The sequence below is a fragment of the Oppia nitens genome, unplaced genomic scaffold, assembly GCF_028296485.1.
Source record: "Oppia nitens isolate AA-2021 unplaced genomic scaffold, nextdenovo-longstitch-racon4-pilon3 scaffold17_pilon_pilon_pilon, whole genome shotgun sequence".
In the NCBI taxonomy this organism is placed as follows: Eukaryota; Metazoa; Arthropoda; class Arachnida; order Sarcoptiformes; family Oppiidae; genus Oppia; species Oppia nitens.
The window spans coordinates 625133-650735 of record NW_026533196.1 but is presented as its reverse complement, the minus strand read 5'-3'; the positions used below and the strand labels follow the sequence as shown (position 1 = coordinate 650735).

Sequence of the window (25603 nt, the reverse complement as noted above, 5' to 3'; positions counted from 1 at the left end):
TAAGTAATAAATTTTAACCTTTCATTCAACTCATTCTTATGAGTAAACATTATATTAATTAAATTTAATTATTTAAAAACAAAATCATATTCTAGTTATAAATTAGAAAAATATGAAAATTGTTTATAAATTAAAACTTAGGATACTTTGTCATTAAATGTGTTTTTGTTTGTGAATGTAATAAAACATTTTGTGACAATCATTATAATGATTTTATGACAATTTTTACATAAAAATATAAACTTTGGTTATGTTTATTGCTTTTGACGCATATGACTGTCGATCGCAGTATTTTAAACAAAATACTAATAATATAGAAAAATTATTTTCATGCATTAGACCATAATATATCAATTTAAAAAATTATATTAAATAATTTTAATAGACAATTTTAAATTAATATTCAATTTACATTAATTTATATAAACTAATATTGATTTGCAAACTTAATAATGCTATTAATATTAGTTTTTACATTATATCCTTTATATAAATTATATCTATTTAAGTGCATTAGTGTAAAAGTTTAATTTATAAAATTATTATTTAATTAATAATATTTACCTAATAAATTGGTTTTTTAAAACTAAATGAATATTATTAAAATGTTAAAAATAGTAATTAAATCAAAAAATAAATATTAAATAAATAAATTAGAATACTAATGTTTAAATAAGTATTTAATCTTAATAATTATAATAATTTAAAAATATTAGAATAAAATGTTAAAATGTCAAAAACTTTTATATAACTAGCTTTAAGTGTTTAGTCATGACATAAAATTACTGTATACCGTATTTCTAAAGTTGTGATTAACTTAAATTGATTTTTATTACAGGTATAAAAACCAATACAATTAGATAAAAATAGTAAATAGTTTCTACAATTAATTAATATTAAAATTATAAACTTATAAGCGATCGGACAAACCATATGCTGTTAAACAATAAACTATGCGATAGTTGTATAAAATTTGTATATTTGTGAAGGTTTTTTGGTTTTGATTATAAAAACTGAAATTCAAATAAATTATTTATAAATCATTGCTAATGTAATAAAAAGTAATAAAACATCAGTTTGTATATTGAATAAAGTTGTTGTAGATTTTTGATGTCAGATATATCTCATATGAATGTATTGCAGCTGTGATTTTGTACATTATTTTCGGATTTTACAATAAAAATCGTTTCAAACGGCAAATGAATGATTGATTTTTGTTTCATTTCACTCAAGCCTTATGTTAAAACAAATGTGTCAAAAATCGTGATAACAGTGCAAATGCAATACAAAACTTCAATTATGCAATCAAATAAATGTCTGCATTTTGTTTAAAATAGAGTTTATCTCTTATTTTTTAGTAAAATATATCCATTTCTTAGTTGACATCACTTTTGTATTGTCTTAATATTTGTAAATTTGATTTTCAAGAAATATTAGATTTAAATAAATAAAAAAAAATCACTTAAGTTTGAGATCTATATTAGCAAATAGGCTGATATGAGACACATTTTGTTAAAATATTATTTTCACGTATTAATTGAATAAAAGCTAAATCACAAAAGCAGATTATTTTTAGTTTTAATTATGTTTAAACTAAATTTAGTTAAACAATGTTTTATTTGACATCAATGACAGTGTCAACGATACACTTGGAGGTAGTCATACAAAAGTTTTGCTACAAAAATATTTAAAATCTCAAGTGTTTGAGTTGTCACTATCGTTGTTGTTTTGATCAATAGGCTTATAGTTGTTAATTGATGGCACATCTCTCACACCATTAGTATTATTATTACTATAGTCTTTAGGTTGTGATTCAGTGTCTTCGGTGACATCCAATTCAGGACTACTGACCCATTCGTGATGTGGTGACATGTATTCACTGTCCACAGAGCTGTCGTCATCAGAATCAGAGTCATCATTAGAGTCGTCATTTGATTCATATATGGGTCGTGTATTCACAAGAAAACCGATTGGTTGAGAAAACTGGTTGACTGATGACTTGTCATGTTTGGGATCACCACTACCTGAAGTTGCAGTTCCACCACAAGTGGACAAAAGGTTTTCAATGGAGAAAGCGTTAGACTTGTTTTGCGAAGCACTTAATTTATTTGTGTTATATCTACGGATATGCTGTTGAGGAATAACTTTGGTAAAAATGTCGATGACGTCAATATTGAGTGTATCGGTCAACAACTGGAACAGTTCAGAGCCAACCAACTCTTTGGCTTCTTTGCTGAAATTAATTGCTCTCAGCTCTGACAGAGTTTGATGTATGGCTTCGGTAAGTGTTGTTGTATTCACACCTGGCTTTGCCTTTGACTGTTGTAATCTCTTTACTTGTCTTTCCAATTGTTTTTTAATTTTTTTCTCTTTTTTCTCTTTTTCTCTTTTGACCACTTCATCGGGTGGTATGGGATCACCGCTACATGACTGTGGGTGAGCATTATGTGCTGGTCTTCCCGGACCTATCAAATAATAACCACAATAATATATAATAAGACTTTATATATAACACTTTAATAATACAATTAATGTAGAAATTTGTAATTTATTTTATCTCATTCAGTATAATAATAATATTATTAGACAGATAATTCATATACTGTATTTATATTAACATTATTATATACATCAATATAGTATTGTACAGTATTATAGTATAACATATCATATAAACAATTAAATAGTTGGCTCAAACAAATGATTCAAAACGTCAAAACTTTAATTAATATTTAAAAAATAACAGCTAATATTATTATTGCTTGAAAATAGTAATGCTATTTTCATTGTCATTATTTAATGATTAATTGAAAGTTTTTGTTTTGAAGCAAATAAAAGAAAATCTAATAAAAATGTAATTAAAAAATAAATAAAACAGTGTTTTCACCCAAACATGAATATAAATTAAAATATATATATTATATCTGAAGCAAAATAAAATGTAAGACAATATAAATCAAATGCTGAAATATTTTTAGTTTTGCTTTAATTTTAAATAAGTGATTAACTTTTTATATAAACTGAGAATATCTCATAAATTTTTGCTCAATTCATAAGAAGTTATATAAAAATTTAAGTTATATTTTATTCAATTAATAATTAATTCATATTTAGTATATCTAAATTATAGTTTACATTTTTTATATAACGACTTTTTTAATTATATTAATTTTGCCGTAATATATATGTAGATATAAATATTTTTGTTTATGAACTCAGCAAATGATTTATGTAAATCAATGATAATTTCAAACCAATTAATAAGAGAGTGAATTGAAAAGATAAATAAGTTTTGAATTTTAATAACTGAATATATTGTATGTATTATTAAATAAGTAGCAAAAAACATACCTTTCTTAGTGTTTTCTCTTTTTCTCCATTTGGCTCTTCTGTTTTGAAACCACACCTAAACATACAATTAAATGATAAGTAATTAAAACGTTAATTCTGCTCAAAATATTCTTCATATTAAAAATAGATTTATTTTTTGTTGAAAAAAATCTCATTAATGACAATAACTTATTTCAATAATAATGATGATAATAATATTGTAATAATAGATTTTCAATTTTTATGTCTGATATGCTATTTCGTGAAAATAACATTTTATTTTGTCTGACAAAGAATTTTCTATTAAGATGTGTTATTATTATTATTATTATTATTATGAAAATCTAGCATTTGATGAGTTTTTGAACATATCATGAAATATAAAGTAAATGTTAACTTCAAAAAACAGTGAACACTGTTTCAAACGATATATTCTAATCATTTAACTCTCAAAAACATTGTATGAATTTCATGTGTTTTGTGAAACACTATATTTAACTGTCAGATAAAAACACAGTCAATCGCTTACATAATAAACTAAATTATAGGTATTATATTTACTGACATATTATTAAATGTTGACTTTCTATTTAGATGTCATACTATATTAAAATTTATTTGGTGTACACTCTGTTTAAAAAGATATGTTCACTTTTCCTCAATTAATGACAATATAATTGCTTCAAATTTCAAAAATAAAGTATTCAATTATAATTGAAGATAATTCTTCAAACACAAGGACTAACCACTCATTTATATTGGCATTCATTTCTTGCTTTAATTTTTTCTCATTTTTATTCAATTATCAATTTGATTGAAAACCTAGGTTTTCATAAAACGCATCCAATAATATATAAAATTTAAAACATATATAATATTTTGTATTTATCATTTAAGCATTTGTAATTATTTGTAAATTGAATGAATTTATATTTAAAAACAATTTTTGATTATTATTTTGATAAAAATGATAAACAATTAAACTATTCAAATATTAATATCTATTTCTATAAATAATAAACTTGTATTGATAAATAGCTACTTTTCATAGACATTTGAAATAATTTATATAGTTTTTTATGAGACATATGTATGATATATTGCATTTCTACTTGAAATTCAATTTTTGACTTTTTTATATTTTGTCAATTTTGCGGAAAATAATGTATGAATATTTGATTTGAATTGTAGGACTGGGTATTAATAATAATAGTAATAATAAAGATAACAAATTATGACAAATGTATAATATTTGATCAAATATTGAGACATTGAGTAAAAATTGAAAGCTTTTCTCATGTATTGCTCGACTCTGTGGGGGTTATCGGCAGTCAATCTATTGTGATGTTTAATATTATATAGAAAATAGAGAAACACTTGAGAGTTATGGAGCAATACTTTACTAAAGATTAGTCATTGAATACAATGTTTGTCGACTTTTGTGGCGATTGTTAGCAACTATAGTGTAGTTTTGTATTTGAATTACATGTCTGTCTCTGTGTTGCGGAATTTGTATCACGAAATCCAAGACATCCAAACATGCGATCAGATATTCAGATGATGGATGTGTTGCTTATTTAGTTTGCAAACAACAATGAATTTGTGGCTTCAAATGCATATCAACTGTACGATTGTGGTACTGCTATTCAATGCAACTAATCAAGTATTTTCCCTCAAAAATTAAACTCATTTCTAGCCGTTAATTGGTCTTCAAAAATGGTCATTAAATTAAATAAAGAAAAATATAAAATACAGTCACGCAATGCATTCAACACAATATAAAATAACATTTCATATAATTTTTATTACAATAATATTACAAACAGATTTGCTTTCATCTCAAATATCGACTAAACAATAGCTATCTTTCAAACAATAAGACGTCTTATAAAATAATATTAAATAAATTAGTTATAATATATTTTCTATTAAAACCTAATGAATTTATATATAAATATTATTTATAAGATTATTAATAATTTAATATAAGATATACTGTATACTTGATATCATTTGAGAACATTATAGTATTATAGCAATATTTTGTAGTAATATTGCATTTAAGTTTTGACTAAAAATAAAAAGATTTAAAAAAACAAATTTATAGACATTTACATTGTTTGTCAAATTATAGGCAAAACATGAATTTCACACAAAATGTGTTCAGATATTGTAAGTGAGACACAAATGTCTGGATTGGAAATGTTTAGGAGGGAAGGCGTGATGGATCGGTTAGTTGCCCGGTGCGGGTTAGCATAGATGACATAATTAATAAGCATAACACACATCATATAACACATGGGAGTGAAACACCTGCGCTTCTGGTGCTTTCCACACAAAACTTATAGCAATTTTGTGTATTCAATATTAAGATTATTTACAAAAATCGGCAGTTATTTACATATTTTAGTGATAATGCCATTATATCTCAATTAAGTATAAACACACATATTGTGTATACATATTAACATATACGTACTGTACATACAGTACATCAATATAAATATACCGGTATATAAATATAATTTAACATAATATATTATGTTATATATAATCAACACAAACACATATAAATAATAACTCAGTTAGTTATAAATAAATAGCAAAAAAATATTAAGAAAGTATATAATAACTAGGGTTCGGGCAACTTTCCAAGGGAGAAAAGTTTCCTAATAAAATCCCTCCAATATTTTATTTTCCCTAACTTCATCATTAGAGAGGAAAATATATAATATATTTTTACAATCAATAGTACCAAAAATTTAATATTTTGTATAAAATTTCATTAAAATATTTAAAAATTAATTTGAACTCAATAAATTTAGTAATACTTTTAACAATAACACTCAAAATAAAGTTTAATATAACATTTTGTTATTCAAATCTTATAATAAAATTTGTTTTTAGAGTTCAATAGGTGGTAGCACAAGGAAATAGATTCCCTGGGAATTCCCAGGGAGCAGAAAAAATAGGGAACTTTTGGAAATAAAACGATGGAGGGAATTTTCCAGAACCTTTGTAATAACTGAACACAAGCTGAATAATTTAACGGATAAGCGATCAAAATGGCATAATTTAAGCAAAACATTCATATCATACCTATTAGGTCTCAACTTATCATTTTCTCGGCACTTAATATTTTATGTCATTGCATGACATCAATTGCTCAGTTATTCAAATTTATTTGTCCACAATATGCCTCTAAATCATACACTGAATATTTGAAAAACTTTAACCAAAAATTGAGTTTTCATAACATATTGTAGTAATTTAGTAGTACTACAGTATAATAAAAATCTAATTTTATTTTTCAAATCTAAATGCAATTTTCTAGTAATAAAAAATAACAAACAATATACTGGTATAAAATAACAATTGTTATTTAAATGTAAAGATATTTAGCGATGATTACATTACTAACTAAAATATCGTTGGACTCACATTTAAAAACTATTATTAAACGCTAGTAGTGCTAACTTAAAGTAAATTATATTATATTTATATTATTGTTGTGTTAGTTTTTATCTTTTAAAGTACAGGTGCTTCACAATAAGCGTACATTAATATTGAAATCATTAGGGATGAAAGCCTTAAAAAGTATAATATAATATATACCAGTGCTCTAAGTGTAGGAAAGCATATCATGAATACAGCATAATTGGTATTCAGTGTATGTCAACAATTCATTTGATCATAGGATGTGCTTAGGATGTGCTCAACAACTACTCTATATTTATATATTTACTCTATTTCTAGTCGACTAACGTTAAGATCCGGATGTCTTTTATGTGTACCAATAATTTTTATATATTTCTCGTCTCATTAATGATAAAGTTATGAATTAATGATCAGATTATCGCTAATGTTATTGTTTATGGTATGTCTGTCTATTGTTAGTCAATTAACTGTTATAATAATCATCAGTTCGTTGTCCATCAGCTCTGGTTCACTAAACCAAACATTTGATGATTTTCTTGACAGTGATTTAAACGTATAGTAAATTAATATATAAATATTTAACTAACGCTTAAAAATAAATATTATTTTTATTCAATTGATAGACATTGAGTAGTAAGAGGAAGAAGGAGGGGTACAAAGCACCCATAGGTTGACTTAATAAGCTGTAAAGTGCTCACTGGTTGAGAGGAAATAAACAGAGATAATGGTAGCTCTTTGAGGTGATTGTCGAGTATTTGACGCTCGTTAGCCTTAATGGCAAATCTCAATACAAACACTATTTTTTGTCTACACTTATCTTTACTGTCAAACACATCCAGTGATGCCTTTATCTTATAGTCCAATAGCAAACTGTATGCTTAATGACAGTTCACTTATGTGACAACAACAACAACAGATATCTTAACGAGCGGACGATTGGGTGCTTTTGGATTAAAACAAAATAAAGACTGATTGCTATACATCTATACATTCAAAAGCCGGGGACTTTGGGACCACTATTTAGAGTTTGGTCACTCTATTACTTCTTTTTACTTCTATTTGTCTGAAAAGACACTCAATTTAGAAAAGAAAATACAAGACATGGAAGAATCAGAAGAGAGGAATAAGAATCGATGATCTCATGATCTGTCGGAGTATTTGTTCATTGCTTTGAGCGACTAAACTAAATACTCCCTCGAGATTGAGTCAGCTCTTAGAAACATTTCATTGCAAACGAGAAGCTAAAGGTGTCGAGGGATCACTCCATTGCCTAACTCTTAAACTTGGATCCAATACTCTGTTCAACCAATATTGCCATTACCTCATCAATGAATGTCCTCTACATTAGCCTCACATCCACTTTAATAATGATCACTACTTCTCTATAGATCTAAAAGACATTACTAAAGTCATAGTATATGTCGTTTACAATACATTACAATAGAGTTCAAAAAATCACTTTCGATTAGCACTATATTTGATTGTAATTGTCTTATAATTAAATCAAATCGATTTCACATTTTTCGACATCAAATCACTTTAACTCTCAACAGTTTAGCTAAAAACTAATACTTTAAAATAGACTTCAATTACTTTTGATAACACAACAAAATAAACAGATTTGTTTTTCAATTTAAAATAAATGACTAATTTTTTCAGACAATTTTTGTTATCTAAAATAATTTTTATCTTTAATTTTAAAAATTTCAAAAATTAAATGTTTATGTTTAAAAAAATTATTTGATATCTTAAGTATAATTAAGTTTTATTCGCTAATATTTACATATTTTTCCAAAATTAAAATAAATTAATCAATTTAGTAATTTAGTAAAAAAAAATTAGTAAGACATTGACTGATGATTTTTATAAAACTTAATCATAGTTTTGATTTAATAAGTGGGCGATTGAAGGGTCGATGGATGGGTCGTCCAATTAAACCATTAAATGAATCTCTAATCCAATAGAAATTGCTTTTTCAAATAAATGCCTTTCTATTAATATTTTTATTTTAACCTATTTTTATAGGTACTTGACAAGGTCAATTTAGTTGTTTTAATTAATTAATAAATATTTTTTTTTAACTTTAACTTAAATAAAATAATTAAAGTGAAAATAATTAAATGTGTTGAGGGTTTATACTTTAGAGCAATTTATTAATTAATTAATATTAAACAAATAATCAATGTTTTGGTAGTTTTTTCCCTATAAAACACTATTTTCATTATCTTAAAATACTGTATAGTGCATAGCATGTGTAAAAATTAATTACATATAATTCAAAAATGTATTAATTAACATTATATAGGATATATTAAACATAAGGATAAATTAATTATATAAATATTATATTTATAGTTTGAATACATAATCGTATTAAAAATGTTTGTTAATTTAATTTATATATTTATGTAATGAACCAAATCATTAAACATTATGTTTATCCCCTAAACGAGATATAGATATAGATTATAAATATTTCTACATTTTGCCCATCATTTGGAAATGAGATTGAACTTTATTATTGGTCACAAAAGTAATATTGAAATATACAATATGTGTGGGTTTAGAGAAATACATAATTTTAATTTAACGAATAGACTATAACTCATTTCATTGATGTAACAAACAGTTATCTTTTGAATGCCGACGCCCTTTGATATGGTCATAGATAGCCAGTACTAACTTTAGTATAGCTTTAATACAGACATCAAAATAAATTATTTTTTCAAATACCAAATCATTAAATAAGAAATGTTTGAAAATGTCTTTGTTTAGAAAGAAAAAAATATTTAAACATTTGATAAGAAAAAATAATGTGATTGTAAGGATTAAATAATAGACAATTACAAGTATATTATCATTAGTAGTATTTCAATTGCTTAATCATTTAAAGCGTGTGTTGTATTTTTAGGCCACCGCTCAACTGTTTTATTAATTTTTGTGTTTTTGTTTTAACGAGATCTGCTTTTAGAGGTATTCATGTATAAGCATTTCAATAATAATGTTGTAGTTATTGTATGGAATGGACTAAAACAGTTTGGACTCATCTCAAGTGGGCACCGGTATTGCGTGTAAGGACACTATCTATTAGTTGAGAGCATCTCACGGCACACTCGATAAATCAAAAGTGTTTTGTGAGGGGTGGGTGTGTTGCCAATGTTGTCTATGTTAGGTCCAAGTATGCAATGTTTGCCGATGGACTCATACATGTCTATTGGATAGATTGGTCTGGAAATTGGTGTACAACTTAATTTTGGGCCATTTATTGAATAACCAAACCCTAACATAAAATACCAGACCAGGTGTTTGTAGTCGTGAACTAATGAATAACTACATCACTCTCCAGCTATTACTCCATAAGCGCTAATAAGAAAACTTTACAATTTTGTCTAAATATGGACTTTATTTATGCACTTTAGGGATGAAACCTCATGAAAATCACATCCCATTCCTTATGCTATGAATGATTGGGAGAAAAAATATCAAAAATTCTATTATATTGTTATCTCAACTTAAACCACAAAAATCTGAATTATATTTATATAAGAGATCCGCTACCAGATTATGGCAAACATTTCATTAATTATGGGTCTATGCGTGCACTTCTCACTCACTATTAATACATTTATTTCTCGCCTAAATTTCTTATTTACCTCTCTTTATAATAATAATAACTAAATGTTTAATAATATAATCTAATCATGTTTGCAAACAAAACAACAATTTTATTTATATATATAAATTTGTCGTGCGGTTTGCCAACTTATGTATACAATGTTTTTAATTCATTGAAACATTTTAAGTAGTTTTTTCAATAATAAATATTAAATTAAAATTTTATCGACTAATTTATAATTTGTTTTAAACAATTTTAGCTCAATTAAAACATTAGTTTTCTTTAAAAAAGTATTCATTTTAGCGAAAAAAAAACTTTATTACACAAGTGTAGGTAAAAAGCTATTAAATTGAAGAGCAGTTTATAGTATTTGCTGTAAGCCATAGCCATATCTATAGTTATATAACCTAACCGTTTACTCAAAACATAGACAAACTATTGACAGCCATTGCCGAAGCCATTCAAATGATTAACTCGTATTTCGCATGACTGCTACACCGATAGACTGGTATTCATACCATAACTCATCAAAATATATATATAAATTATGTTTTTACATAAAGAAAAACATAAAAATTTATTTTATAACTCAATTTAAGTCTCTAAAACATCAAATGAATTACTGTTTAAAAATATTTCCACAAAAACAGGTCTATGAAAAAATTGAATTTATAACATAATGAAGATATTTTAATTGAATGCAATAACAAGTTAATGTAAAATATTATATAACCAATAAATATCTAAATTGATATTATAAATATAATTAATTTTCAAAAATTACATTTTTAGAACATTAATAAATTAAAAACCATTAATAAACAAGTCAAAAAGTTTTATATTAAAACTTGATTAAATTAACTAATTTATATAATGTTATATTAAATTAGTTTCAATTAAGCCAAAAACAATTTATTAAATATATTGTAAATGTAAAATAGAAATAATAATAATAATTTTGCATTTTAATTAAATATAAATATAATAAACAAAATTAGTTATTGAAAAACATGTTAATATTATTATTATTATTCTTTTTTCGTGTTAATGTCTATAAACGTTTGATTTACAAAATAATAAATTTTCTCAATTATTACAGAATCACGAAATTTCTTTACAAATATATGATATTGTTTATTAAATAATAAAAGTAAAATATAATTATATTATTATTTTTTTTAATCGGTATTTTGTTGAATTGTAATAAGAGATTAATAGTAATCAGAAACAATTATTTAAAACTTAAATAATGGATAAAACAAATCAAATTATTTAATTGGATATAATGTATAACTTTCAAATAAAAAATATAACCCATAGGTATAAGAAATAGAAAAATAAATGCAAATTAAAAAAAACAAATTATTCAAAATATAGATTTTCTCTTTTTAAAATTGAATGTTCATAAATATTGTAATAATTACTCTATGATTAAATAGTATTTCTCAGTTATTATATCTAATGTTTAAATCAATAAAGTCAGATAACATTCATTCAAATTATAGCCCAAAATATAAAATTAAAATAAAATAAATAATACAAATTAATGACTTGATTTCACATTTAAGCTCAATCTTATAAAACATTTTAAATGATTAAAAAAGATATTTGAATCGTGATTTGAAATCAATTATTATTATTATCAACTTTACATAAGATATACTGTATATCCTCAGGCTTTGCAATATTATTTGAGATTTTTTTTGCATATATTAAACATTATGATATTATTGGCCATTTTTTGTATTTCGAGACCAGTGATGACACAAATGGTTTTCTAAATATTATTGATGTAAATAATTATTAACGTATAAAATATTAAAATAAAATTTTTGTTGACTATTATTTTAATATATAATATATATAAAGTATTTTCAAACTAAAAATGCTTACACTCTGCAAATAAAATATTTGCTTACATATATAACATAAGTGTATTATATTTAACAAAAAAAACACGTATTGAATACATAATAAAATATAATTTGAGAGCAAATTAAATATAAGAGTGAGAAGATGAGAGCAAAAAATCAATAAATTTTATATAATTTGCGCTTATATTTAATTTTATGTAAAACTAATATATAATTAAAGCCCAATTATAGCTAATCAGATAAATATAACTTTAACTTTTGGTAAAACTTATGAGACATATATATATATAATATTTCAATGACTATAAAAATGCGAAGAGATATAAAGCATCAGGAAATGAAAGTAATTTACATATATTTATCTCTCATTTTATGTTTTGATTGTAATATTTTAAAACAAATTTACAGCAGTTTTATTATACAAACCAATTAAGTACAGGATATCTCAACAATTTATAATTATATCATATATAAATTGATTTATTATTGTATAATATAAATTTTTAATTTTTATTTATTTGTTTAAAATTAAAATAATTTTATTGACATTAGTTTATGGATTTTTATTATTAATTTGTATGAAAACTATCGTTTTGTTAAAACAAATCAATAGTGTTGTAATGTTTAAAACACAAAAAACATATATAATACAGAATCGGTAGTTTTAATTTATGCTCATTTGCATTGAAAACTCATTTAATAGAAATATATATAAATCATATGAATTTTATTTTACACCAAAACCTTTGCTTGAAATTAATTTTTGCAAATTAATAACACATGAAAACACTCTTTATTTTTTATTTGCTTCTTTCAGCTAATTATCCAAAAATTGCTTATTTAGTGCTTAAGATATGGTTATACTCTTTAGAAAAGTTGGTTTATTTATTAAAAAATGTCTTATCTTTTTGATAAAAAAATCTATATTTAATAACATTATAACTAAGTACTAGTTCATGATTGTAGATAATTATAGTTTTTTGTAATCATTAAATAATTATCGATTAAGTATTTTTTGCCAATTTAAATTTTTTTTGTTGACTCTTTTGGGGTTCAAAATTAATTTTATGGTTTAAAGTAAATTATGGATAACATATTTTATTAAAGTTTATTTTTAATTAAAAAAAATCTAATTGATTTTTAAATTTATAATTTTTAAATCAAATTGATTTAAATGGTCTAAAATCATTATCAATCGTAAAAATTAAAATTTATTTTACAATGCTATAGAAATAATGTATGTCACGATTAATTCATGTTAATTAATTAAATAATATATAATTGTAAAAAAAATAAACTTTTAATGGAATTAACTGTTTTATTAATATTTTAAATTAAGAATTTTATTAAAAACATGACAAAAATGATAATTAATTGATATAAGATTTTAAATTAAAAAATCAAGTCTACTATAAGTTAATATTTGATCGCAAAGTGTGGTTTCAGTTGGAAATAAGTTAATTATAAATGAAGACATAACACAACATAAGTTAGTTTAATAAATATAAACAATTAAACTCTGCTTTGGTTTGTTTCACCAGTTTTTCTTCATTAAAAAATTGATTTTCTTTTCACAACAATCTTAAGGCAATTCATAAAGAAATCATTTGGATGGGGGCTTATGTATGTATATAAGTGGTGTGTGCTTTCAATGTGGGCATTGCATTGGGGTTTGGGCTATAGTTGTGTGTGTGAAATAGCAATCCCAATGCCTGCACCTGTAAATTAATCAGTTAAAGCAATAATAATTGCAATCAAAGCTTCTTTGCAAACCATAATAAAATAGTGAGCGAACCTCAAGAGCTCTGTTATTCTGTTGCTGTGTTGCTCTGTTGCTCTGTTAGCCCGCATTATAACAAGTCTTATAACAAACGCCCCAAACAGTGATCCATCGGAACAAAAGCCAAGTCTGGCTTCTTCTTATGGTTTGTTAGTGTTTGGATCAGTTGCCTGAGCCATACATTGAGGTCAGGCCGAGGTTGGGCTCATAGATTGTTGTTGGATGTATGTGTGTGTTGTAAAAATGTTATAAACATGCACTGGGCGTATGTCGAGTGATTATAATCAACATAACTTATATGCCTGACAGCATTATTAACACATTTCCTACATAAGCAATAAACAACAAATGCCTTACAATCTAATGATTAAACATTTTTTGCAGTTTTTTATATCGCTTTTAAAGCAAGCGGTCCTCTCTCTTACTAATAGATTATTTCACTTTTGCTTCACTTAAGAAAAGACGAGCAAAAAATCAATCACTACTGAAGTTAATTAAAACATCAGTTTTGGCCCAAAACAAGTATATAAGTGAATCAAATTTGAAAACAGCGGGAATTCAACGCTATTTCACTTTAAGTACAATAATCTGTTTCTTTTTGACTCTCTTTGCGGCCCTTTTTTCATTCAATAAACAAATTCATTTCCACTTAGATATGTTTAAAATCAAATATATTTATTATTTTGCTATTTATTGCTGTATAAGATATGATTACTTTACAAACTATATTTCATGACATAGACATTGACGACTTTGAAGCACTGAAATAAGTCTATTGTCTGAAACTTTTGTTGTTTTGACAAATGTTTTAATAAATTTAAAATGAACTGAAAGTTTTTAAGTAAATTATATTTACAAAAAGTGTATATTTTAAACTAATAGTTAGTTAAGTAAAAACAATTTGCAGTATGTATTATATGTTTAAATATTCAATTTTGACTTAACAAGTCTTAATAAGACTTAACTATATGTTGTAAAAAGTAAGGAAAGTAGTGTTCACTATAAGATACGACACAAATATCAATCACTTAAACATTTTGTTTTCTCTACTCTAAAGTCTAAATTGTAGTGTTAGTCATATCATCAGTCTATATATAATAATAGATGGCTAACACAGCGCACAAACAAGTATTTAAATCTAACAACCCTTTAATTGTTTTGCCATTACATGAAATTAGTCGATTTAATGCAAATTTGATGGCTTTTATAATTATTTTTTGCAAACATTATATTAATAAACTGTTTGAGAGAGCAGAGGAAACATTAGTTTTGAGTGCTTAGTAACGTCTGAGAGGAGGTTCGCAATCATTTTGGGTCCAAAACAAACTTTTAAGCTGTCTTTCAATAAATTCATTGTATATAATATATAGTATTATAATATTATATATACTGTATATATATGCTTATAATAAATTCAAACCACGATTTTGTTTGATAGAAATATTGTACTAAACACTAACACTGCGGACAAATGCTATTTCTCTCTCTCTCTCTCTCTCTCTCTCTCTCTCTCTCTCTCTCTCTCTCTTTCAAACACACGCATATATTGTAATAAATATATATATATATATATAAATAGTCAAGCTATGTCATGAAAGTATATTATGTAAGTTTTTAAGCACATTAAATATATATAAATAAATGTTACTTTACTGTGTAAATATTGATGATGATAAACTAGTGAGAGGTATAACATGGTTAATAAGTTTGATAATTTAGATAATTTAATGAGAGAGCGTTGGTTGAAAGCCTCTGGCGATAAACCAATTGTATGCGTCAAATGGATGATCCCTTCAATTATGGCTATGTCTGTATGTCTTTTCCTCTATTTAATGGCCAGTTATGGCATCCATCAGCTCAACAGACATGATAGGCGAGCACTTTAAGCATTTCTCGATAGAGGCAACTGAAAGGTAACTGAAACCTATCATCAAACTAAGTCTCACAAACATTACTCAAAATAAGTCAAACATCATTGAAAAGTCATTGATGTCGAAGTTATGATTGAAATGTTTAAAAATATCAAACAATAATAATAATACAAACAATTCAATAACAACTTTTTATACTTTTTAAATCATAGTTTAAATATTCAATGACTAAACTAATAATCTTATGTTTATATTCTTATTTAATGAGCTTTTAAACTAGATTTGGCTACAAATTAATGCTATAATAAATACATTAAGTTATTTAATAGTTAACATATTTATTATGTTGTTTTGAAAATTCAAATATAAGACATCATTAATATTAATAGTAACAACTCTTTAAGCTTTAATCAAATTTATTATCTCTTTTTTCTTGTATTACATTTTTGTTTTGTTTTTTCCTCAAAAAACAACATTGAAATCACTTTCACCTAAAATTATTATTGAGTTAAACAAATGGTTGTTTGAAATTAATTATGAGTTAACTAAATTATGGGTATAAATGTTAAGATGGGTTTGGTTGGTGGGGCCGGTGGCGCCTTAACCAAACATACCTAAGGCATAGCCAGCAATGAGGGACTCTGGTATAAGTATAACCACTGCTATAGATAACCATTGTAAGCACTGTTAACCAGTATTAGCCACAGTTATAGCCACCATTAGATGGGAGAGTTAGTTATGAGAATAGAGTATTTAATGTCACGATTTCTCTAAAATAAACTTCTTTTGGTAGATATATCTGATTTTTAGCAGTGAAAGCAATGTTTATACTATAAAACTAGTGATTAAAGCATTTGAAAGCATTAACGTTAAGTTGCAGTCAAACTAATGCTCACTTCATTATATTAAATACAAAATATGGATAATATGTTCAATTATATGACGACAACGCAAAAGATAAACACCTGGACTATCAAGTAGTCATAATTGCAGAGTCGGTCATCACTAGCCATACCTATACTACAAAAACAATGACCAAAATGCTGCCCTACAGGCGATTCTCAGACAAAATTATAATATAATCTTTCATAACATGAATCTAATACACGAACCAAACCATACAAAGCAATGCAATGCTTGGGCTTAACCATTGAAAAGCAGGCAAAACACAGGACATGACTATCAAAATCACTTTAAAAAACTTTGAGATAATTATTTAGTTGACTATATTGTGATAAATGTAACGCTTTTGCGCACTCGTATACTATTATATATGATTATATCATTTATTAATGTGTTTGATATGCAACACTACTTCACTACTTTCTCTGACTTTTTTGTGAGTTGTTTTCAAATTAAAACCTTAAGTAACATAAAACAAAAAATTATAGTTAAAAGAAATATTGTGAATATTTGGTGTTGTGTTGGGCTCTTAGGGAACGGCATAACATCACATGCGAACCTTACCAGTGATGGGCTAACAGTAGGAGTTATGTTTGCGCTAACAGTTGCTTACATTAAGTGATATAAATTATCCTAAAATTAAAATTTTCTCTCAACTCATTGCTATACTTTAGCTTTGAATTAAATAAATTATATAATGCTTTCAACTTCACAAACCAAATGCTCTTTTATTTTAATATGTATTGAGTTTTGTTTTATTATGAAAACCATATTTGAAATAAAATATTTTTCACATAATTTGTTAAATTCTTTTTCTTTTCTTTATATAACATATATATATATATATAAAGTTATATTATATTTCAATATTATGATAGATAATAATCAAATTATAATTATAACAATTACCATAATTTGCTTGCAATGACAAGTAATAATATCTTTAAGTTGTAAATTATAACTTATAATTTCATTTCATTTAATTTCATTATAAAAACAATAACTATTTAACTATTTACGTGGTTATTGTATTGATAACACTAATCTTTGTAACTATTTATATCTATAATGATATCTAAATTTTATTATAAATTCATTAGCAAAGCAAGAATAGCTTAAAATGAATACTTTTTTTAAATTGTAAATATTATACAATTGTTTTGCACTGTTGGCTGTCCTATCAATCATTGGTATAAATTAAAGCGTGTAATTAGTCAGAGACTGATTCATAACAATTGCTTGATTTGTTTGACAATCCACACAATAGTCTATCAAATGTACAAATAAATTGTGTGATTCATATAGAAATTGACATCTTTATTGATTAAATTTAAAATAATAGGATTTTTAAAATTATTATTTCTAAATTTAGTTTTAATACATAAACACAATTTACAACATTTGAATAATATGCTTATATATTATACAGTATTTAATTCAAATACAGTATATTTAATTGAATTGCAAAATATGTACCAATAAGTGATTGTCATTTGAATTGGTAGCGCTTATGAAGAAAAATGTTGACATACCTGAACTCTGGACTCAATCAAATCAAGTCTCATAGCGAGTGCTTCTCTCATGAAGACGTCGGGATAATGTGAGGCCTCGAAAGCCTTTTCCAGTTCCTCGAGTTGCCAGCCGTTGAAGTTGGTTCGGGTCCGCCGTCTCTTACTATCTCTACTACTATTGCTATCGGCGCTCGAATGGTTAGAGGCGGCACTACTGGCACTGTTGGGGGGCTCATTCAGATGGTGCTGATTATGGTGTTGATTGTGATGCTGATTGTGATGCTTACTTGAAGCTCGACTCGTGTCCTCTTTCATCGTGCGATTTGTGGCCTCTTTTATTGGACAATGATTTGTTTCGGCTGAATCACCTGCTTGTATATACAATTCAAAATTAATCAATAAACTGCTTAAATATTGATTTATTTAGAAAATAAATGTATTTTTATTATCTGCTAATTGAATGTCTATACAATAAAAATTATACAACAATATTATATTATAAATAATTCAAAAGTTGTTATTTTGATGAGAATATAATTGTGTTTATATATTTTTGAGTGATGTTATATTATTAGAATAGACATAATATACCAAATAGTATAAATACATTACAGTATATAAATTACAATTACATTAGCACTTTATAGTATAATATTCAGGTAATTCTATATATATATTATAATATAATTTGTTTGTATGAATGGATACTTATATTAAGAGTTAATTTAAAACTACATTTAGTCTAAATGTTTTCTTTAACAATATATTTGTTTGTAATATTGTATATCAAATAACTGTTAATATTTTATAAGCTAATAGTTATCTTCAAGCCTTAGGTAAAGATATAAGGGGTGATGAAAGCATGTGTACCACCTCTGGATCACGACTCGGACCATATCTAAGAATATAAGCAATCATTTTAAACTTTTATTGTTTTCTTTAGAGCCTTCATTCACATATCAATTGCAATACTCTTAACAACCATATAATGGTTGCAAACATTTAAATTAGTTTTCTCTACTCAGAGTTGTATGAAATAGAGGAAACCCTTAATTCATATAATTTAGTTTTTTAAAATTACTATTGAATTTGCAAAATGATTTTCTTTGAGTTAATACCAGTATATAAGTAAAAATAAATTTAATATAAATACAGAACAAAATTCGATTATATTTTTCTACAAATTCATTATAACAAACAATTCAATAATGAGTATAACATAAGTGTTAGTTTAAGTGTTGGTCTCAAACTTGACTTAACCTAAGTTTTCCTATTGTCTACCATAACATAATTCCCATTGGTTTTAGTCAATGATTTTATAACCCAAACAATTTCCATAAATGAAAGCATTCAACACAATACATGTATTTTGCACTTTAGTTAACGACTCTCTCTCTCTCTCTCTCTCTCTCTCACACACACACACACATTTTCTCCTAAGTATTAGAAAGTGTAATATTTGTGTCTAATGCGTGATCAGTGATCAGTTGACAATCATTACTATAGTTGTGATGCCAGTGCTCCCGATGCCTGGGCTTACAGTTGCCAAGCAATACAAACTTTGTATAGACTTATAGAAAGATAGTACCGACAGTGTGTGTGAGTATTATTATATAACAAACGGCATTACTATGGGCGAGGTTTACGCATGCAATGCCTAGTATACAAGCAATACCTACCAAAAACTAGTAGACCTAACAAACTAAACACAACCCTAGGCCTGAATAAGGCTTTACTCGATATTGTTGTCATCGTTAAAGTCGTTTAACGACAAATGAGTAGTACAGCGACAATGAGACCTATATTTGCACATTATATATATGCAGTATATATATAATATATATAATATATAAAGACAATATATTAAATAAATTTCAGACTATCTAATAGTGAACACAACATAACAACACTTGTCATCACATATACCTCTAGACTTGTTTCTCTATTTCACTATATATTTGTTTATACAATAATTTATTAATATTTGTTTCCTACGGACAGACATTGTCTCTATAATTTTGTTCATAAAAACTTATCTGCATTTAATTGATTCACATTTAAAGAATATAAATTTGTGCTAATTCTCAGACAATATCACTCGAGTATAACATTTATTATAATAGTTATTATTATTTACTGTATATATAAAAAACTAAATTTTAAACAATCACATTTAAATACAATTGCAATATGACTTATAGGATTGATTCTACAAACAATTCATATTTATCGTGTTTAATGCAATGACCAGAATAACTATAAATATAATAGATTTAATAGATTTAATCATGTATTCAATTGTCAATTTTAAGTAATCAACTTTTCATAATCAATGCACTTTCAAATGAGCTAATTATTGTGAGACTCACTTCACAATACAATTTGGTGACAACGAGTGTAGAATCCACTGTACAGTAAATCACATTATGAGAGATGACGGCAAAACTAAATAGACATTCATTATATTTATATTTAATTTGTCTCTATTTTTCAAAATCCAATAACACTTTTTTAAAATAATAATATTATTATAAATTCTCTAACATATCATTTATACTCTATATATTACATAGTAGTATGTAATGGGGTATTATGTATACTATATACAGTATATACAGAATGTTTATATATTCATTCAATTTATATTTAGATTTTTTTGACAAATACCTTTCACATCACAAATTTATTTCTTTTATTATTATTATTTTTAATAACAATTATTATAGTATTAAAACAAAGACATTAATTATTATAATGTGCTTTTATAGTTAATTGTTATTATAATTTCATTTCATTTTTTTAAGTAGAAAATATCCTCAACATAAATGAAATAGAAATTTTAATATATTGCACAAATGTTTTAGCAATTATATATATAATTATAATACTCAAAGATTTATTTAGCATTAATTTACTTAAAAAGCAATAATAGTTATATTATTATTATATATTTAATAAATTAGTTTATTTTAGTATTAACACAATTTGCAATAATTTAACAAACAAATAAAAAATGTTTTGAACTATAAAAACTTAAAGTCAGTAAATGTTTACAAATAATAAAACTACTGTTTGTTTAAAAAACAAATATAAAAATAAGGTTTTACTCTTAATATAGCTAAGGTGTTAATTATGTTAATAATATTATTATTAATATTCAATAGTATAGCTATTTTTGCATAATTAATATTTATGAGATTACATTTATATAATATAGCTGCTCTTAAAATCAATAAGTCTTATATAAATAATAACAAAAATAACAATTGAGTTTATAATGTTGTAAACCATTGATGTCTCACAATTGATATTATTATAGTATATATGAAAAATAGTCATTATTCACATACATTAAGTTAAATACACAGAATTTATGAATTCAATGATAGAATAATTTTATTTCTATATGTAATTAATGTAATAATTTCATTGTTTTTACAACAAAATAATAAATATTAAGTAAAATAACGTTTTAATAATTAACGTGAGATCATATTAAAATAAATGTCAATAATTCAAATGTATTTTCTTTTCGTCATTTAATGTCATACTTAAATGTCATTTATTATATTATATTTAAAAATAATATTATTTTATATAATTATTTTTAGATAATCAATGAATAAATTTTAATAGAATAACTTAATAATAAATATTAACTAATTCTAATAAATATTATCGTTATTATGTTAATCAATTAATATTAATAATAAATAATTCTCAAATACATGATTGCATAGTGATTACATCAATTTTTATTTAAAATATAGATAAATACTTATTAAATATTGATACTATTGATAATGGTTTTATGATGATATAAATATCTATTTTTAAATAACATGTAAACAAGTGTTTTGTTAATTAAATAAACAAATTGAATAAATTATATATCAAATATCAATTTATTAATTGTTGATATATTAAAATTGAATGCCTTTATATGGCTGACATGTATTGATTAGAATTATTTATAAAATTTTTTGAATATTTGACAAATCTATTACTTTAAATATTTATAAAACATATCATTTTGCTATTACATCTGTTATATAAATATTTTATATTACAATCTAAACTGAAATTTATAGTATTGAAGAAATAAATAAAATTTCAAACATAATAACACATTTTATTATAGATTTTTATTTTGTTTATAATATACAATATTAATGTATATAAAATACTATATTTTTATATGTTGTGCAATTAGTTATTATATATATGTAGTTATTATTAAACTATATATAAAATTACATTAAACATAATAATAACAAAAATAGATATAATTATTAATAGGCACTCCTTAAGAAAAATTCAATGATTAAAATAAATTATTTATTTGTATTATTTCATTAAATATTAATTCATTTAACTCTGAAAATGATTTTTGAGTTCAGTCTTAGTAAAAAATCAATCAAATATTTGTAGAATTGATGTATAAATAGATACATTGAAACTATAATTGTATTTATATTGCAACCATAGTTATGATTTATATATAAAAGGATAAATTTTAAATAAAATTTTAAATGGCAAACAATTGAAGTGTGGGTTTAGGGGTTTGACTTAATTTTTCAATCACTCAAATCGGAAAAATCGATTTTTAATCAAATACTCGCCAAAAATAATTCATTCAATTTATGAATTAATTTATTAAACTTGAAATTAAAATCCAATGTCAAAAACTAAAGTATAGAAATGAGGAGTTGTTAGCCATTTATAGTAAAATAGTGATTAAATCTAATCAGATATCTTCATGTCTTATATTGTATTGTATGTAAACTTTAATAAAAGACTAATTTGTTTGTAAATCATTGTATAGCTGTTGTGTGCATCCATTCAAAGCATCAAAATGTTTAGTCAATTATTATTCACTATTTTATATGCAATTAATGATTACATTGAATGCATTATTCTCTTTAATTAATTAACTTTTTTCTCCCCTTTGATGCCAATTCAAGGCAAACATAGTGTGTTTTTTAATTACTACAAACATTAGAAAACTAATTTTTAATTAAATAATGAGCCGTCAAATAATAAATATAAATTGTACAATAATTGTAAGCAAATAAGTTTGCCTTTTAATTAGATTTATATATTTAAAAGAAAATGAGTTAAAAATAAAAGTAAAAAAGAGTGGCAAACATAAAGTTAAGTGAATTTTACGATTTAACTCAATTGAGACAAACACGAGAATGCTTTCAAACAAATGTTTTCCATTTAAATATTTATTTATCATGTCTTTTGTTTTGTGTTAGTTTAATGTAACAAATATTTTATTTAAACTAATTTTTAACATAAAACAAACTACCATACAATTCAATATAATTCACCATAATTTTATTGCTTTAATATATTATAGTCATATAAATTGATTGAAATATTGTATTTTGTGTTGTATTGAATGTTTCATATAAAAATAAAACATAACATGTTTCATATGTATGATATGTTTTAATATTTGAGTACAAAAATGTAAATTAAAAACTGTATATATTTTGAGTACCTATTTTTAATATGTCAAGCCTTCAATTTGTTATCAATATTTTGTTTGCACTAATCTTATTTTGACTGTGATCAATTAACTTTTTTTTTATTCATCTGTAAACAGTTTTTATTGTGACTACAAAATTAATTATAGCAAATATTATGTTCATATTTATTAATGCTAATTGTTGTCTGGTTCAATGTTAATTTATAAAAATAAATTAAATCTACTAAATATCTATTATTTTTATGATACTATTACTATGTAATGTACAGTATTTATATATAACAAATAGTTAGTTACTGTCGTTGGCATTATTGGATAAACCATTTGAAGTCAATATAAATTTACATTAGACTCTAAACAAGCTTAATATTATAACAAATTATGAATTAAAAAACCTTTATATAATTATTGATATATAAATGTATAGACAATTAAATGTTAAAAATTCATTTATTTGCAAAAACTTCAAGCAAACCAAAATTAGACGAAACTATTCATTATTTAGATCATCAATACGTGGTTTCGTTTTAATTAATATATGATAATAGGATCAAAAATATTAATATTTTGGCGTATTTTTGCATTTTATGCAAAATATACAATAAGTACATAAAAAAATAAGAGTAAAAAACATTAGAAGAAATTAATGAATTATATTGATTGTCAAAATGTATTAAAAATTAATAATTGGCATTAAAAAGACACATAAATTATAATTTAGTCTCGAAATTAATGTCATATATATTAATGTCTAATGAAAGCCCAGACGACATATATATTGTAAATCATTATATAATTATTTGTTTTGTTTGTCGTATATAACAAATGAGAGACAGTTGGGTCACAGAGAGTCAGACACCTCAGACACCTCATGTACTGAAGAATCACTACATTATGTTCAATATATTTCCAATTTTACTTATATTATCAAACATTTAAAGTTGTGTTTACTAAATAAAATGACAGTTAGAAGTGACCTACCGGTTGGTCGATGATATAGTAGGCCAGTGCGGGCTAACCAGTCAATAGATAGTCCACTAGCACTGGATGTAAGGCTTTTGATGTCATGAAAGGGTGAGTGAAACGCGCTTTTGTGTATCAAAGGGATGGCAGAAGTCGAGTGGTTCGGTGTGTTGGCCATTGCATGGGGACCGTGACCTTGACTATAGATGGCTGCATATAATGGATGTGTCGATGCATTGACCGACGAGAACAGTGACGACATTGAGGACATGGCAGCAGTGGCCGGATTGTCATGTGATGAATGAACACCAGAGCTTAGTGACGAACACATCGGTATATTAGATGATATGGGAGACCATAGAGGAGACATCGGTCGATGTCTGCAACACTTGTTGTCAATATTGTCAACAATTGTGTCACAACTTAAGTCTTAAGATGTCATCAAAGATTGTTTCACTTTTAAAGAGTTAATTCAAAAAGCATTCAAATCTGACGCGAGATTTGCTTTGAATGTTTAGAGTGAGTCCTCAATCACATAGACTTACAATACATGCGATTATTAGTGTTGTAATCAAACTATTATTCACAATAAGCTCAACACTCGTGTTGTCCACTCTCTTGCTATCCCTCTCTCATAGGCAGTCAATGGGATCCCTTACGTGCCCTACCGTTCCGTAGACACATACAATAGCCACCAATCCTATAGCTCATACACTCATGACGTTTCTCTCAGACACAGTGGTGTCGATATACATGTGCCCAACCCTAATGTTTAGACCACACCTCCCTTTGCAAGTAAAACATTTGTTTAGATAACTTG

At 24.8% G+C, this 25603-nt stretch overlaps 1 protein-coding gene across 2 annotated transcripts; it reads right to left on the bottom strand.

Moving 5' to 3' along the window:
* Positions 1 to 1690: 1690 nt before the first annotated feature.
* Positions 1691 to 25603, bottom strand: LOC128965660 (homeobox protein unc-4 homolog). 2 transcript variants are annotated; one of them, XM_054312402.1, is made up of 4 exons: positions 24802 to 25603; positions 18345 to 18694; positions 3352 to 3406; positions 1691 to 2465 (listed from the first exon to the last, which is right to left on the bottom strand). In XM_054312402.1, the coding sequence occupies exons 1-4, from the start codon at positions 25151 to 25153 to the stop codon at positions 1696 to 1698; spliced, it is 1527 nt and encodes a 508-aa protein (XP_054168377.1). In that variant the 5' UTR covers positions 25154 to 25603; the 3' UTR covers positions 1691 to 1695. The 2 variants fall into 2 exon arrangements, with proteins under 2 accessions (XP_054168377.1, XP_054168378.1); XM_054312403.1 differs by having other exon boundaries at positions 18345 to 18691.